At 45.4% G+C, this 17,645-nt stretch overlaps 4 protein-coding genes across 4 annotated transcripts; 3 read left to right on the top strand and 1 right to left on the bottom strand.

Annotated features, from left to right (window-relative positions):
- Positions 1 to 311: 311 nt before the first annotated feature.
- On the bottom strand, positions 312 to 8,735 carry LOC133533222 (uncharacterized). The gene is made up of 4 exons (XM_061872175.1): positions 8,571 to 8,735; positions 7,792 to 8,015; positions 2,203 to 4,270; positions 312 to 365 (listed from the first exon to the last, which is right to left on the bottom strand). The coding sequence occupies exons 1-4, from the start codon at positions 8,733 to 8,735 to the stop codon at positions 312 to 314; spliced, it is 2,511 nt and encodes an 836-aa protein (XP_061728159.1).
- An 810-nt stretch (positions 8,736 to 9,545) lies between these two features.
- On the top strand, positions 9,546 to 10,996 carry LOC133533219 (integrator complex subunit 1-like). Its single transcript, XM_061872173.1, has 3 exons — positions 9,546 to 10,240; positions 10,394 to 10,464; positions 10,684 to 10,996. Exons 1-3 carry the CDS (start codon positions 9,983 to 9,985, stop codon positions 10,859 to 10,861), a joined length of 507 nt encoding a protein of 168 aa, XP_061728157.1. The 5' UTR covers positions 9,546 to 9,982; the 3' UTR covers positions 10,862 to 10,996.
- Positions 10,997 to 11,309: 313 nt separating this feature from the next.
- Positions 11,310 to 15,517, top strand: LOC133533218 (integrator complex subunit 1-like). Its single transcript, XM_061872172.1, has 5 exons — positions 11,310 to 11,389; positions 11,859 to 11,999; positions 12,424 to 12,589; positions 13,603 to 13,831; positions 15,137 to 15,517. Exons 2-5 carry the CDS (start codon positions 11,877 to 11,879, stop codon positions 15,309 to 15,311), a joined length of 693 nt encoding a protein of 230 aa, XP_061728156.1. The 5' UTR covers positions 11,310 to 11,389; positions 11,859 to 11,876; the 3' UTR covers positions 15,312 to 15,517.
- LOC133533221 (spidroin-1-like) lies at positions 15,396 to 17,580 on the top strand. The gene is made up of 4 exons (XM_061872174.1): positions 15,396 to 15,492; positions 15,550 to 15,685; positions 15,718 to 16,815; positions 17,414 to 17,580. The coding sequence occupies exons 1-4, from the start codon at positions 15,396 to 15,398 to the stop codon at positions 17,415 to 17,417; spliced, it is 1,335 nt and encodes a 444-aa protein (XP_061728158.1). The 3' UTR covers positions 17,418 to 17,580.
- The last annotated feature ends 65 nt before the right edge of the window (positions 17,581 to 17,645 follow it).

The following is a 17,645-nucleotide window of genomic DNA, read 5'->3' as shown; positions in this document are numbered from 1 at the left end:
TTTCTCATCCACCCTCATTTGAGTTTTATTAATAAAAACGGGTAAGTCAGGAAATGTTGCTAGTTGAATGAATGGAACCAGATTTGAATATTTTTTCATTAAACATGCCGCGGCCCAAGGACTATATGGGTCCTTTAAACCGTGGAAAACATAAACATCTGAACTTTAACTTAAATAGAGTGAGAATGTACATAAACAAGCCTATAAACTATCACTTAACTAAGGCTCTGAAGCAGCTAGAGGCAGAGGGCACAGTTTAGTAACTGGTCTCTTAAACACACGATCCTTAAATTGTAGGGAGACTACACGCGTTACGCCGTCTGCTCCCGGGTGCTTCGCCACAATTCGTCCCAAAAGCCATTTACCTGGAGGTAAACGATCGTCTTTCACTAAGACAATCGTACCAACATTTATGTCGGGGTGATTCTGGGACCATTTGTATCGATGTTGTAACATAGTAAGGTACTCAGATTGCCAACGTCGCCATAGACTTTGTACCATACGTTGCACCTTTTGCCATCGGTTTAAATAGTCAGGTCGAGTATCCACGAAACTTTCTTCAGGGATAGTAAGCGGTGCCTCGCCTATCAAAAAATGACCAGGAGTCAAAGGAAGTTCATCAACAGTAGAACTAATCAACGTTAGAGGCCTAGAGTTGACACAAGCCTCGACTTGTGTGGTCAGAGTGCAAAACTCTTCGAATGTTAAGCCGGACTCCCCTACGACGCGTTTCAAATGTCCTTTTACGGACTTAACTCCTGCCTCCCACAATCCTCCAAAATGAGGAGCGCCAGGGGGAATAAAATGCCATGTTGTGCTGTCATTAGCCAACAGTTGGGCAATTTCTTCAATAACAGTTGATTTGCTGTTTTTGAACGCGAGGTCTAATTCTTTGGACGCGCCTACGAAATTAGTCCCACAATCACTCCAGATTTCTTTACAATGCCCACGTCGAGCAGTAAAACGTTTGAAGGCTGCTAAAAACGCAGCACTGGATAGTGAACTGACCAGCTCAAGGTGAATAGCCTTTGTAACCATACACAAAAATACACTTATGTACGCTTTACAAGTTTTGGTGCATCTACCAGAGTACAGTTTCAGCGTGAATGGACCACAAAAGTCAACGCCGCTGGTCAAAAACGGACGTGATGGGTTGACTCTGCACTGTGGTAAATTGCCCATCAACGGAGTCATTGGTTGTGCAGCTTGGGTAAAACAAGGTTTACATAATCTTAAAATCTTTTTTACCAAGGTTTTCGCTCTTAGAATCCAATATTTTTGGTGAACAAGATTTAATGTTAGTGAATTTCTACCATGCAATGTTCTCAAATGAGCGTCAATTACAATCAACTTTGCTAAGTTACATTTGTAATGTAAAATTATAGGAGACTTCATATCATGTGGTATTTGAGCATTTACAAGACGTCCACCGACTCGAATAATTTTCTCATTGTCTAGGATCGGATTTAAAGAGTGAATGTTACTATTTTTTGGGATAGGTTTGTTCTGTAATAGCAATCCTATTTCACTTTCAAAGTAAACAGACTGTGACATTCGAATACAGGTTTTTAATGCATTTTTTATTTCAGCAGTAGTGAGGTATGTTGGTTTTGGGTTATCATTCCTTTTTAGAACCTTTTCTTTACATAGTCGAAGAAATCGAAAGCAATAGGCTGTTACACGTATGAGTTTAAGTAGACTAGAGTATCTATTGAGGTACGTGGCACATTCATTGACTTCAGAGGTACATAAGTAACTAACTTTTGCTTTCGGTTTTGCTTCGAGTGTGGTTTCAGGTATAGTGAAATTAGGGTAACAAATCTCAACAGACTCGCGAAGGAAGGCTGGACCTTCCCACCATAGTTGTGACTGCATCAGCTCGTCAGGGCTGATACCGCGTGAGGCACAGTCCGCGGGGTTGTCCGCAGACTTAATATGATGCCATTGACTACTATTCGTAACATTTAAGATTTCGGTAGTGCGATTACCAACGAATGGCTTCCAAGTATTTGGAGTTTTACGCAACCAAGCCAAAACTATTGTGGAATCTGTCCAAACAAACACACGATTATCATCAATATTTAGACTAGATTTCACATTTGGTATCAATTTAGACAATAGGACTGCCCCACAAAGTTCAAGACGTGGCAATGAGACCTGTTTCACGGGAGCGACCTTTGTTTTGGCTGCGACCAGGCTTACTTTTATCTCATTGTCCGTGATGACTCTGATGTAAATAACCGCAGCGTAGGCGGCGCAAGAGGCGTCAGAAAAGCCGTGCAATTCAATTTTTACATTATTTGTAATCCCTAACCAACGTGGAAGCTGAATGGCCTGCATGTGTTCGAAGTTAGTCAGGTAAGTCTGCCATTCAGTTTTCAGGTCTTCGGGAAGTTCAGAGTCCCAGTCTAGGCCGGCCAGCCACAACTTCTGCATAAACATTTTTAATACAACCACGCAAGGTGCTAGCCAACCCAGAGGGTCAAACGTTTTTGCTATCGCAGATAGCACACTTCGTTTTGTGACAACGTCGTTGTCATGAGGTAAGTTAACTACCAGTTCAAATATGTCACTTTGTGGTTTCCAAGCTATGCCTAGAGCTTTCACCGAATCATCCATTTTAATATTCACTGAACTTTGTAATGCTTTTTGCGAATCGGGAATCTCGCTTAAAACTTTTTCACTATTAGACGACCACTTATGTAGAAGAAAACCACCACGTTTAAATAGTTCAGTTAAGCGACATTGAAGCCGTTGAGTGTCTTCTTCGGTAGATGAGCCCGTCATTAAATCGTCCATATAGAGATCAGTTTTGAGAAGTTCAGCTTCAGGAAAATCTCCACGTTCATCCTCTGCAAGTTGATGAAGTGTCCTTATGGCAAGATATGGAGCACAAGAACTGCCATATGTAACGGTAAGTAACCGATATTCTCTAATCGGCTCTTCCGATGACTCACGCCACAAGATTCTCTGGTAATCAGTGTCTTGTTTTGAGATAAGTATCTGTCGGTACATCTGTTGTATATCGGCTACTAGACAGTACTTATGTTGTCTCCACCGTGTTACTAAATCTCGTATATCTTGTTGCAGCGGTGGGCCGATGAGTAGCTCATCGTTAAGTGAGTTTCCATCTGCAGGTTTAGCACTTCCGTCAAAAACTACGCGCAGTTTTGTGGTGAGGCTCGAGGCACGAAGAACAGCATGATGTGGTAGGTAATAAGCTTTATTCTTCTTTTCTGTCTCAGGGACGACCTCCATGTGACCGAGTGACTCATATTGGTTCATGAACTTGCAGTATTCTTCGTGAAACTCGGGTCGGCGCTTAAACTTATTTTCCATCTGATGTAAGCGCTTTAAAGCAAGTTGTCTGGAGTTGCCTAAATTTGGAGCGTCTTCGTCCTTGAAGGGTAGGCGAACCTCGTATCGACCGTCAGTGTTTCGAGTGTGAGTTTTCTTAAAATGCTCTTCACACTGCATCTCAGGCTGTGACAGAGGCTTCGCGTTTGGTGAATATTCATCGATCTCCCAAAACTGACGTAGTAACTGATCAACTTCGACTTGTGTATGCATAACAATAACGTTGTGTGACTGATGGCCCGACGGCGCAACCTCGCCGCATACCAGCCAGCCCAATCGTGAGTTCAAAGCGACCAGAGACTCATTATGTTTTACTACTCCACCAAGAATAATATGTGCGTATACAACGGCACCTAAGAGCACGTCGACAGATCCTGGCTTGTGAAAGTGTGGATCCGCAAGGTCTGAAATTTCAGAAGAAGGCCAGGTATCAGATGGGAGCTCTTGTGATGGTAATCTCGAATTTATTCGTCTAAGGACGTACGCCTTAGCTGTAATTATGTGTGATGGATTTCTAATGGCATGAAAGTTCAATTCAACTTGTGATTTGGTTGTCATTGGTACAGGAGATATGCCAGTGATTTTTCCGTTGACTGAAGTGCGCTCGAGATTAAGCAGTTGAGCTGTCGCTTCAGTAACAAAGTTGGACTGCGAGCACGGATCAATCAGTGCTCTCAAGACTATCGTGTCGCCGTTCCTTGCCTTAGCTGCAATTCGCGCGGTTGCCAAAATAACTTCTTCACTGTCGCTGTCAACCTCAGCCTTGTAAACTACGGTTGATGTGGTTTGGCTTGTTTCAGGTGTACTGGGTGTTGCTGTATCGTTTTCAGGCACTGATGTGGTCTTGTTAGGGTTTGTGAAGTGCAACAGAGTGTGATGTCGTCGACTACATTTTCTACAGGTGGTGCTCTGCCTACACGCATTAACGGAGTGACCCTTTACAAGGCAATTAAAACAAATGCCATTCTTCTTAATAAAATCCTGACGTTGAGGAACATCTAATGCGGCGAACTCTTTACAATGACAAATATAGTGGTTTTGTGAGCAATAAGTGCATTCGCTGTTTACTTCTGTGACAAATGACTTCATATTTGTGGGTTTTTGGGTTGTGGAATATTTAACTAAGTCTTTTTTCTGCGGTTGGTCTTTTTTGTGAGTGACATTTACCATTTCCATAGACCGGAAACGATTTTCTAAAAATAATGACAGACAGGTAAATGTGGGTATATCTTGAGATGATCCAAGTGACTGTTCCCATTGTTTGTGTGTCTCTAAGTCCAACTTGGATACAACTAAATGTACGATAATTGCGTCCCATGTGGAGGTATCCACGCCGAGATTATCGAGAGAATTCAAACATTCCTTCGTAGTATCTACAATTTCCTTTAAGCTTTTAAAACATTCTGTGTTCATCTTCTTTTGATTTAAAAGGCGGCTAATTATTGTAGTGACAATCATACGTTTGTTATTGTATCTACTCTCAAGTGTGCTCCAAGCCTTATCGTAATTAGCCTCCGTGAGTGCAAAATGTTTTAGAAGTTGTTCAGCCTCTCCCGATAAACTAGTTTTCAAATAATGATGTTTTTCAATAGTTGTTAGATGTACGTTGTCATGCACGAGAGCCTTAAATAAATCTTTAAAACTTGTCCAGTCGTTATAATTACCGGCGAACTTTGGAATAGATAAAGGAGGTAATTTAGTTCTAATAGGGGTGGTCTCGCCATCATTTGTTGATAAAAAACTATGCGCACTATTATTTGATTGTGGTTGACCTTGACCTTTCGAAAATTCCAACAAATAATCCTTTAATAATCCCTTAAATTCCAGGTATATGTCTTCAGTTTCCTCGTACAGACTTTCAGCATTAAAATGTAATTGCTCCAGTTCAGTTTTCGTAACTGTTGATTGAATCATCTCATATTGATTTTGATACTTAGACCAATAACTTTCTAATGTTTCTAAACGTGTTTGTAAGTAGCCAAGTGTATATCTTGATTTAGACGTCTTTTTAGTATTACTTTGTAACTTAGAAATACGTTCCGATAACGTTTTTTGTGATTCACAAAGTTGAGCCATTGTTTACGTTTATAACAAGAATTCACAACAAAATAAGTTCAAAGTCCACTTTCCCGTATATATACTCGAGTTCAATTTACGTGAAGTTATATCTGGCGAAATAGTCTATAAATATGCAGTTTAAAATAATCAAAGTTTCTAATCACAAAAGTTCACGTAACGAAATTGCATTAGTTTGAAACACTTTCTTATTATTATTATAAATTAATATTGTTCAAGTATCAGCAGTCCAAAATTAGTTTCGCACTGTTTAAATGTCCAAATTAGTGAAATAGTTCATAAAGGTTTCTAACCTCACTGGTGCACGAAATCAAAGTTAATATTTACAGTCTAATCTTACCAACTCGCAGTAATTAACACTTAGCCTTTTACACTATTGTTTTTAGCACTTATTACACTTTCACAATCCAGTTCTAGAAGGACCAAACATGTTAAAACTACACTTTAAAACCCAAAAATTTATTAAAAGAAACAGCGAGAGAACAATTTTGCTTAATCACTAACGTCAAATCTGATTTTTTCTCATCCACCCTCATTTGAGTTTTATTAATAAAAACGGGTAAGTCAGGAAATGTTGCTAGTTGAATGAATGGAACCAGATTTGAATATTTTTTCATTAAACAACGGGTATAGAACCTGTATACCAAGTGACCCATTTTTATTACTCTTGAGTGTAATGAGTACGCAACGCTAGTCTTTGCTATAGTCGTTTTGTTTCCTTTTCTTATCGAAGTCGGGACTTTTTTCTTAACCACTGTATGTAACCACATTTATAAGTCTTTACAATTACATTTTTGACGTCCCATGGTTAAGGTACCTTATGGCGGTCGGCGCGTACGCTGTTATTAGCGACGCTCCAATACTAATGCGGTGCTACGCGACTTAAGCGCCAACCGCCATAAGGTATCTTTTCCCGTGGAACGTCACATTTAGTCTTGGGATTCCCTTCGGATCTAATTATGCAAAGGAATCATTGAACGACGTGTACTGAATATATGATGCGACTAACTCGAATAAAGTTTTGAGTAAAGATCCATTTATAAGTTAAAAGCACATTGAGGAAACTTCTTCGTAAAGTCTATAGCTCTAAATTTATATTATCCTCCTAAGGCCCAGCCATACACATGAAACGAAAATTCACCACTGCAATTTGGACATATAGTGTAGGAATTTGAGTTTATTTTTCTTTGTGTAAATAATCAACGAAACAAAACAAATTAATATGTTTTTGGATGAAATATGAATTTTCGATGTATTTCATCGAAATAAATAAGTACTATAGGTACCTTGGTAATAAGTACCTTGGGCATAGGGGTTATAATGTTACATACATATGGCTAAAAAGTAAGAAATGTCTCTGATCACATGGAATGATCATAAAACGTTATCTGAGGCTTTCTTAGTTACTGGCCGAGTATGTAGTTTTTCTGTTCAACGAAGCCGGAAAGCTGCAAATTCGTTTAGCGCAGTGTGCCGAATGTTAACGCTTTCCACGCTGAGATCAGAAAAATATTAAGTAACACAAATAAATAAACAAATGTTTCAAACGAATTATAATCAATTTATTTACAAGTTTTTACAAACAATTTGAGTTTTTGCAGTCTTTGCTTTTTTGATGCTTAACATATCATGTTAAGTCTAATCATTGTCTATTATGACTGTCACAAAGAATAGTAACTAAGTACATATATCTAACCTTATTTACTGGTCTTTAACATTTTCGTATTATATAAAATGTAAACACATCAATAATTTTACCTAATAGAATACAAAACATTTTACTACTTTTAAGGCTCCTTACCCTAAGGGTAAAAACGGGACCCTATTACTAAGACTCCACTGTCCGTCCGTTTGTCTGTTACTAGGCTGTATCTCATGAACCGTGATAGCTAGACAATTGAAATTTTAAAAGATGATATTTCTGTTGCCGCTATAACAACAAATACTAAAAAACAGAATAAAATAAATATTTAAGTGGTGCTCCCATAGAGCATACTTGTTTTTTTGTCGTTTTTGTTGCGAAATGGTACGTAACCTTTCGTGCGCGAATCCAACACGCACATGACCGGTTTTTGAAATACCCGAAAAGTAGATATTATCGTCCATACAGTTCGTAAACCTTGTCGAAAGAACATATAAGCTGTACACATTATCAGTTAAGAGGGTTGCTTTTAGTACTGCTAGCAACGGCATTTAACGCGTTACTAAATATATATGCTAATTGTACTGTCAGTCAAGAAAATGATAGGTTATAAATTATTGATTACATTTATTAAAACCTTTTTCCTAGTTTCTAATGCAGAGCAAAATCAACGAATTAGAAAACTTTAATATAATAATCACACCGTGTTAGCTAACGTATCCATACTCCGCGCCTTCCGCCGCTGCAAATGGTTACGCCACGCCTTCCGATGGCTCCGCATCGACAAGAAAAACCCCAGCACTCCGAACAGGCTCAGCAAACTCACTATTATACAAATATGCCGCACCGTGATGTTCTGCGTGAAGTCGATCGCCAGCAACATGGGCGGGTAGAACGATATCGCCGACGTTACACAGGCGGCCGTTGAAAAAGTTATATTCTGGCATACATTTTTCCGTGAACTTTTGTCACGATTCGCTAAAGTTATCAGGGTATATAATACCCTCAGATACAGAACCGTATTTATCGCTTTATAGAAACAAGTTATACCAAAAGAAATGTATCCTACATGACGAACTTTTAAATGGCCTAACCATACTGTTAAGAATAGTACAGATCCTTCTAATAAAGTTCCTACCCAGGTGAATAAATTTGTTATCAAATATCTATGTCGGATTCGATTGTTAAACACTTTAACGATATCCATGTAAAACATCACAGTAGCCACCAAAAGCCAATGGCTCATTGCTATGCGAGACAACACAAAAGCTACTTGAACTAAAATCTTACACGTGGGCAGTTGAAAGTACGTGATATCAAACACTTCACCATTATTTAAATGAGCATAGAAAAACGTTCGGTTCAATGTATAGTTCATTAATAACGTGATAATACTCATTATAATCACATTCAGAAACACATAGTTTTTAAATTGTCTCCATCGCTTGATGAGAATCCATGAGGTGACACCGAATATAACACTGCCTGTAGCTACCACTATATTGGTGGCGAATACACTGAACATTATCCAATACACGTACGGGAACAAGTCATCCGGATGGATCCTCGGTCCGGGCCACAGGTCGAACTCACATCCGTAGATGGCATCGTGAATCAATTTGGGATCGACGAAAACTTTCCACGAATGGTTCATCTTCATTGTAATCCCACAATGTGATCTGAACTCTTACATAACATACACTATTTAGTTTTCCTTAACTTTAGATGTCATGGTATATCCTGTCCAACCGCTCCCACTCGAAATTTCCTTTTCAAGTGTCACCTGTACTTTTCAGTCCAGGTTTCAGTCTCTTCACGTTTCATACCGGCCTCATAACATTTTTCACTGCCACGCTCACAGTAAAAGCCGTCAATGCGACCTTTTTCTAATTTATTTTAAAATGTCTTGAATATGACAGACAACTAGACAAGACACGTTGAGGAGAACTAACTACAGTAAGTTCATGTCTGCAACAACAATATTTCTTTTTCCCTCCCGTGTAGTATTTCCCACTTTTTGCTCGGTAAACCCTCTCTGTCTAGCCTATAACGAGAGACGCACTGAGCAAAAAGCCAGAAGACAATACTAGCCGTGTAGGTAAAGATTACTTAAATAACAACTAGCCTGAGTCAATAAGGAAAATATTTTACATTGTGTGCTGAGGATGCAGTGATTGATTGAAATGGACATCGTAGTTTAAATGCGGTATTGTCTGTTAACTTTCCTAGTTAAATTAATTAGTGAACAAAACTAATGAGACAAACGCTTTCGTGAAATATTAGGACCGTCGAAATGCCTTTTACTTCGATTCGATTATTACCTGTATAAGAATACAGGTTATAATTTTGAACTTCTTATTTAGGTTGCCGCTGAGCAATCACGTCACGTTACGACTTGACAAACGTAGGTGGTCATTTAAGTACCTTGTGAAGTTGTGATGACGCAGTTTAACTGACCTGCAATTGTTTGTTTTATTAAAGAGACAACGGAGTAGGTTTTTTGTAACGATCATCAGCTTTATTTAAATGTTGACTGTACTACGATACGTGCTACCGCTACATATGAAACATCTTAAGTGTTTGTTTTCATTTACCACCATCAGTGTTGATCAGAGAATATATGTCTACTTATTTTATCTAATTATTGTTTCCACGGTGTCACCACCCCTTATAGTCAGTTTTATATTTTTTTCTTCGACGTGACGTCTAAAATGTCCCTTAATCGTATTCTCATAAACAAAATTGCAATTTGAATTTAGACATCTCATCGGTAAAAGTGGTGCCATGGCTAGACCAGGATTCTAAGTGTACGGCCTCAGTGGTGAGCGCCAAGCGGGGCGTGCGGTGTGGCGTCAAGTTTCGAAGAGATCTCAACTGCGTGTTTGCATACGTTTGCATTTGTTTAACATGGAAGGCCCGCTCAGTATCCGATCCACTCAGTATGCACACATACATGTTTTTTTCTACAGTGTGCTACCAGTGCAATGTCTCTGCGAGTTCTTGTCAGCCGGCGGTGCGGGTGGCGAGGCAGGCAAAGCGGGCGAGCTCGCCGCGCACCTGCGGAGGACAGTAGCGTCGAGCGAGGAGGGCGCTCGCGCCGTGCTGCAGTACTACACGCAGCGGCTCGCACACTCGCATGCGCCTACCCGCGCACAAGCCAACAGGGTATGTTAGCGGGATTACTTTATGCATAATGTCTCTTGTTGTACTTTTGTGTAATGAGAGAAGTAACTAGGTTTGACTTTAAAAGCTCACAAGCTTTTATAGTCAAGCACAAAATTTTTGATTTGATAAAATAAAATGTTGTTTGTCTGGCAGGGCCTGAAACTAGTTCTGACGCAGGCTGAAGATACGGCTGAAATGGACTACAATGCAGACGTTAGCCCCGAGTAAGTACCAAATCTTAGTGTGACTTCGGTCACCTTAAATTTAAATGAAGTTGAAGAGAAAAAATAAAGCCTTGCTCAAACTATCAATACCCTTTATAATTATTAAATGTAATGAGAGAAAAATTGCACTTGATTGCCAGTTGTCACCAGAGCACTCAACGCTCAGTATTTCTAAATTTTGCGATTAGGGTTCTAGATTCTAACAGTATTTATCATCAGGGAATGGCTCGAGCTGCTAGTCCAGCTCCGGCACTGGGACGCCGTCCGCGACGAGGTGCTCGCCCGCCTCCGCGCCGCCTGCCTCGCCGAGTGCGTGCCGCGCCACCTCGCCGCTTACATTGCCTTCCTGGCCGAGCACGCTGACACCCTCCCTCTCCTTGTATTGGTATGTAGCTAAACTAGGCGACGCCTCGCCGAGTGCGTGCCGCGCCACCTCGCCGCCTACATTGCCTTCCTGGCCGAGCACGCTGACACCCTCCCTCTCCTTGTATTGGTATGTAGCTAAACTAGGCGACGCCTCGCCGAGTGCGTGCCGCGCCACCTCGCCGCCTACATTGCCTTCCTGGCCGAGCACGCTGACACCCTCCCTCTCCTTGTATTGGTATGTAGCTAAACTAGGCGACGCCTCGCCGAGTGCGTGCCGCGCCACCTCGCCGCCTACATTGCCTTCCTGGCCGAGCACGCTGACACCCTCCCTCTCCTTGTATTGGTATGTAGCTAAACTAGGCGACGCCTCGCCGAGTGCGTGCCGCGCCACCTCGCCGCCTACATTGCCTTCCTGGCCGAGCACGCTGACACCCTCCCTCTCCTTGTATTGGTATGTAGCTAAACTAGGCGACGCCTCGCCGAGTGCGTGCCGCGCCACCTCGCCGCCTACATTGCCTTCCTGGCCGAGCACGCTGACACCCTCCCTCTCCTTGTATTGGTATGTAGCTAAACTAGGCGACGCCTCGCCGAGTGCGTGCCGCGCCACCTCGCCGCCTACATTGCCTTCCTGGCCGAGCACGCTGACACCCTCCCTCCCCTTGTATTGGTATGTAGCTAAACTAGGCGACGCCTCGCCGAGTGCGTGCCGCGCCACCTCGCCGCCTACATTGCCTTCCTGGCCGAGCACGCTGACACCCTCCCTCCCCTTGTATTGGTATGTAGCTAAACTAGGCGACGCCTCGCCGAGTGCGTGCCGCGCCACCTCGCCGCCTGTTTTGGCTTCGTATTAAGACTAAAAAGGTAGCTCGTGCTTCATTTCATTTCGTGATGTACACTTAATGTTCTGTTTTGTCTGTACATGTTTGTGATTGACACTACTGACTGTTTTCTAAATGGACTACATCTTTACGAATACATAAAAAAGACAAGAATGCTAACCAAACTTTACCATTTGTTTCTTTGTGTAGGACTTGAGCCAAGTGGTGATGGAACGACAAGTAGTAATAGGTGGTGTACTTCCACCGGCGGAACCCCGAGCTGGGCCTGATCGTCTGCAGCACCGCACTCTGCACGCCATCACCTCCATTTTCTACACACACTTGCGCAAGGTAACAACACAACACCGCCGTCGGCAGGGTGTTCATCCTCACACCCTAGAACCTAGATGGTCACGCACTGTGCGGTTTAAGAGGAACTTCCTCCCGCGCACGCTCCGGTTGTGGAATAAGCTACCTGCCGAGGTTTTCCCGAGAGTCTACAGTATGAGGTTCTTCAAAAAAGGAGTGTACAGATTTTTAAAGGGTCGGCAACGCACACGTAACACCTCTGGAGATGCAGGCGTCCATAGGCTACGGTGACTGCTTACCATCAGGCGGGCCGTATGCTTGCTTGCCACCGTCGTGGTATAAAAAAAAAACAACAATTTTCGTCTTTCTACACCATGCCTTTGTAAGCTAAGGCCAGGGTACCACTTACGTTCGAATTGTATTTGACGCATCATCGAAGTAACGTTGTAATACTTGTAATGTCCAGGCTCGCACATCGGGAGCCCTGACCCCGGAGGCGGGCGAGGAGTGGGGCGCGGGCGGCGCGGCGGCCGGCGACCTGGTGACGCTGCAGTGGAGCTCCGCCGCCGCCGCCATGCCCTCTGTTGTCGCGCACGCGCACTACAAGCTGCTGTGCTACGGCCCTTCCGCGTGTGAGTGTTCTCCCAAAACTCACAATTTTCCAACCGATGAACGTCCTTACAATTTTAAACTTAAAAAATCACTTGTGTTCGTCGAAAAGACGATAACTTTTAGAACGAAGTTCCTTATCGGACGGCTGGTGGAGGGGGAGTTGGCGAAATAAGTGTAAGATGTCCGTCACGGCCCTCTTTTGTTTAAATTCTTTCTCGAGAATAAGTAGCCTAATTTCAACGACTTAAGTATATCCTATAGTGGCGCAGTTGGCAAACAGCAGACATTTATAAACAGCGACGATCCGGGTTCGATCCCCAGACGTGTATGCAGATATTTCTTTTTGTACTTTTTTGCACTTGAATTTTATATATATGAGCAGTTTCGATAGTTATTAATTTGTTGATTAAGTTTTTTTTGTATTTGTTAATCAATAATATACTACATTTATCAATAATAAATACTTCTTTCCAACTGAGTGTTCCATTACATTCACACACTTTTTTATTATCCATCAAAAGTCTATAAAAAGTAAGGACCTTTGGAATTTGTTCAGGATTATCCCTCTCAAATTGTACGATTATTTGTCAAAACCATAAAAAGCTATTATGGAAAAACAGAAATTTCTCCTGTCCAACCACAAGTATGGCGTTGTTCCGCTGACTCCACTGTGCGTCGGTCGAAGGAAATCTGTGACATAATGAATGACCTGCCTTGTAAAACTCGTTTTCTGTTGGGAGACCACAAATCCGTAGATGTTGGTTTCCGTCGCAACTGGTTTAGGTTGATCAGAACCTAAAAAAGAGCAAGGTTTAGGAAAGCTTATTAACCTTTCACATTCGTTTTTTTACATGTTCTAAAGTTGCTAAAAAAGTAAATTTCTTCTCTTTTTTATTTATTTCCATTTGATACGATAAATTTTTACTTTCTCGTAAACTTCATAATGAAGTGAATCTTCTTGGAGATTAGGCTTTTTATTAAAAACCAATGCGATTCGTGATCACTGATCACTAATTGACTTCTGTCTCCACAGACGACACGAACCAAGAAATGTATTCCTGGCTAGAATCAGTATGGGTGGGAGAACCCCCGACGGCCTTCGCCGCGGACGGAACCACCACCAGCCTGCTGCCGGACTGGCTGCGGCTGCACCTGGTGCGCTCGGCCAGGCCGGCGCTGTTGGAGCTGGGCTTGAGAGCCCTGCCCGCGCATAAGCTGGCGCTCTTCATACAGACGTTTGGCATGCCGCGGTCCGCCTGCAGGTGATTGTCACTGATCACTCAGCCTTTTAGATTCTGTCTCTTTCTAACAAACACAAATGTTAAATGCCGCACAGGAAACTATTATTTTTTTATTTTATTTATTTGGAGATCCAACAGCTGTTACATTAATGCGCACGCGGCCTAATTCGCGCTATGTAATGTTTCTCGAGGACAATTCTCTATGATGTGAACCGATTTCAAAAATTTTTTTTTTTTATTTGAAAAAGGTGTCTTTTATGTAATGTCATAGCAATTTCCAGTGTAGTTAACACACTTATAGTTGCTTAAATTGCAAAAATAAATTTGAAAATATTTTTTGATAATTAAAAATAAAAAGGACCAAGATAGAGGTTTGATTATATTATGTAAAAATTTCATAATTTTTCTTCGGTAAACTTTGAAGATAAGGGGGGGGGGGGGGAGGTATTATAGTAGATACAGGAACGCGCGTACCATTATAGTAGATACAGGAAGCCTATTACAGGAACTAATAGGCCAACTTTCCTGATTTTTACACATTATGAAATCATAGAAACGGGACTGGCGTTTATAGAATTGATTGCAGTTGCGGTAGTTCCTATATCGAGGAAACAAAGCGCACCATAGCAAAAAACGTTAAAAACATATCGCAGCTGTCAAAAATTGCCAGGTGAACAAGTCTGCTGTGGCTGAGCATTTACTGGAATCAGGACCAAACCACTGGATCGAGCTGCATAACTCTAAAATCCATTCCACGGATCGCCATTTCTACAGTAGAAAAGTGCGGGAAGCCATTGAAATCCAAAACATTGCAATTGCAATCAGGACGCAGCTTTGGGAATCTCATCCACATGGAATCCAGTCATTGGTATATGTAAGCGGAAATAAATATCGACAGTCGAAAAATCTAAAATCGTTACTATCGTTAGTATTGTGTGTCGACAGAGTAACATAACGCGCGAAAAACGTTCAAATTGATAAACAAGACCAAGTGCGGGTAGTTCGAAAATCTCGCGCGGGTAGATGTTGATGTCAACTTTAACCAGTCTTCTCCGAGACTACGGGGACAACGCCGTCCTCAAAACGGCGGAGGTGAATTTAAAATTCAATACGTGATTTATATGATCTAATAGGTATTATCAACGGCATTATAGCTTTCACAGTCGTTTAACGCTAACGGTTCGCTGCTGTAAGAGCGCGCACACTAGATGCATATGTTCCGTGGCCCTCAGATATACGTCTCGATCTGCTATCCCATTTTTGTAAATAAGAAAGCTTTAGCTTCTTGAAGCGCCCGAGGTCAATTCATAGGATTTTTTTTCACAGTGCCCTGCTAGCAGCCCTGGACGCGTGCCCGGCGGCAGCAGTGCTGCGGCTGGGCGTGGAGCGCGGCTACATGGCGCAGCTGCTGCTGGTGCAGCGCGCGCGCGGCTGCACCGGCGGCGAGGCCTTCGCGGCCGCGCTGCGCCTGCAGCCGCCCCCCTACCCGCCGGGTATGTAGCTAGGTGTCCCCCAGCGCCCGCTAGCAGCCCTGGACGCGTGCCCGGCGGCAGCAGTGCTGCGGCTGGGCGTGGAGCGCGGCTACATGGCGCAGCTGCTGCTGGTGCAGCGCGCGCGCGGCTGCACCGGCGGCGAGGCCTTCGCGGCCGCGCTGCGCCTGCAGCCGCCCCCCTACCCGCCGGGTATGTAGCTAGGTGTCCCCCAGCGCCCGCTAGCAGCCCTGGGCGCGTGCCCTGCAGCAGCAGTGCTGCGGCTGGGCGTGGAGCGCGGCTACATGGCGCAGCTGCTGCTGGTGCAGCGCGCGCGCGGCTGCACCGGCGGCGAGGCCTTCGCGGCCGCGCTGCGCCTGCAGCCGCCCCCCTACCCGCCGGGTATGTAGCTAGGTGTCCCCCAGCGCCCGCTAGCAGCCCTGGGCGCGTGCCCTGCAGCAGCAGTGCTGCGGCTGGGCGTGGAGCGCGGCTACATGGCGCAGCTGCTGCTGGTGCAGCGCGCGCGCGGCTGCACCGGCGGCGAGGCCTTCGCGGCCGCGCTGCGCCTGCAGCCGCCCCCCTACCCGCCGGGTATGTAGCTAGGTGTCCCCCAGCGCCCGCTAGCAGCCCTGGACGCGTGCCCGGCGGCAGCAGTGCTGCGGCTGGGCGTGGAGCGCGGCTACATGGCGCAGCTGCTGCTGGTGCAGCGCGCGCGCGGCTGCACCGGCGGCGAGGCCTTCGCGGCCGCGCTGCGCCTGCAGCCGCCCCCCTACCCGCCGGGTATGTAGCTAGGTGTCCCCCAGCGCCCGCTAGCAGCCCTGGACGCGTGCCCGGCGGCAGCAGTGCTGCGGCTGGGCGTGGAGCGCGGCTACATGGCGCAGCTGCTGCTGGTGCAGCGCGCGCGCGGCTGCACCGGCGGCGAGGCCTTCGCGGCCGCGCTGCGCCTGCAGCCGCCCCCCTACCCGCCGGGTATGTAGCTAGGTGTCCCCCAGCGCCCGCTAGCAGCCCTGGACGCGTGCCCGGCGGCAGCAGTGCTGCGGCTGGGCGTGGAGCGCGGCTACATGGCGCAGCTGCTGCTGGTGCAGCGCGCGCGCGGCTGCACCGGCGGCGAGGCCTTCGCGGCCGCGCTGCGCCTGCAGCCGCCCCCCTACCCGCCGGGTATGTAGCTAGGTGTCCCCCAGCGCCCGCTAGCAGCCCTGGACGCGTGCCCGGCGGCAGCAGTGCTGCGGCTGGGCGTGGAGCGCGGCTACATGGCGCAGCTGCTGCTGGTGCAGCGCGCGCGCGGCTGCACCGGCGGCGAGGCCTTCGCGGCCGCGCTGCGCCTGCAGCCGCCCCCCTACCCGCCGGGTATGTAGCTAGGTGTCCCCCAGCGCCCGCTAGCAGCCCTGGACGCGTGCCCGGCGGCAGCAGTGCTGCGGCTGGGCGTGGAGCGCGGCTACATGGCGCAGCTGCTGCTGGTGCAGCGCGCGCGCGGCTGCACCGGCGGCGAGGCCTTCGCGGCCGCGCTGCGCCTGCAGCCGCCCCCCTACCCGCCGGGTATGTAGCTAGGTGTCCCCCAGCGCCCGCTAGCAGCCCTGGACGCGTGCCCAAGACGTCGTCGTTATCGCTACAAGTGTTAGGTGACCCAAACCCAAACACCACACCACTATGCCCGCCTACTACGACAGCGCAAGATTTCCCCCAACCGGTTCTATCAGCGCGCGCGCAGCGTGCGACGCGGCGCGGATCAGTACGCGAATCACGGCCGTCGGCAGTATAAACTCGATGTCATACGTGAAAGAGACAGCAATACATACTCGTTCTATCTTGCTTCGATATTTTCAATTTTACCGTTTAAGTTCGTGCCTCAAGAATGAAATGAGGACGTATTTGGCATAAACCGTTATCTAGGAACAGTTCTTTAACCGGTAACCGCAAACGGTAACGAAATCCTCTTCGTTCCCGGGTGAATGAACGAAACCGGTTTAAAATGTATGTAAAATAAAACGGTTTCTGAGCCCTAGCTTCTACCACATGTTGACACCTTCGGACTTCGGCTGTAGAGCTAGTTCACTGGAAAAGTTTTCCCAAAAGTGACAAAAGGATTTAGTACTATTCTATGCTTAAATATAACTTAACGATATTTCCTAAACAGATGACACACTATTTGAAGAAGAACCCCTCCCCTCCGAAGACGAAGATGAGTGCGCTCCAATCCCACTCGTCATCCAACCAGAGCAAGTCCCGGCCTTGCTGACCACCGCCTTCTGCGGCGGCACCTACCCCGGAGACTTGGATGTGGCTTTCACTGAACTTAACGCCGTAAGTTTATCTACACACGGTATAGACTTCCTCATCATCCACCCAGAACAAGCTCTGCCTTGCTG

Source organism: Cydia pomonella, unplaced genomic scaffold, assembly GCF_033807575.1.
Source record: "Cydia pomonella isolate Wapato2018A unplaced genomic scaffold, ilCydPomo1 PGA_scaffold_130, whole genome shotgun sequence".
Taxonomy (NCBI): Eukaryota; Metazoa; Arthropoda; class Insecta; order Lepidoptera; family Tortricidae; genus Cydia; species Cydia pomonella.
This window is presented reverse-complemented; position numbering and strand designations above follow the sequence as displayed.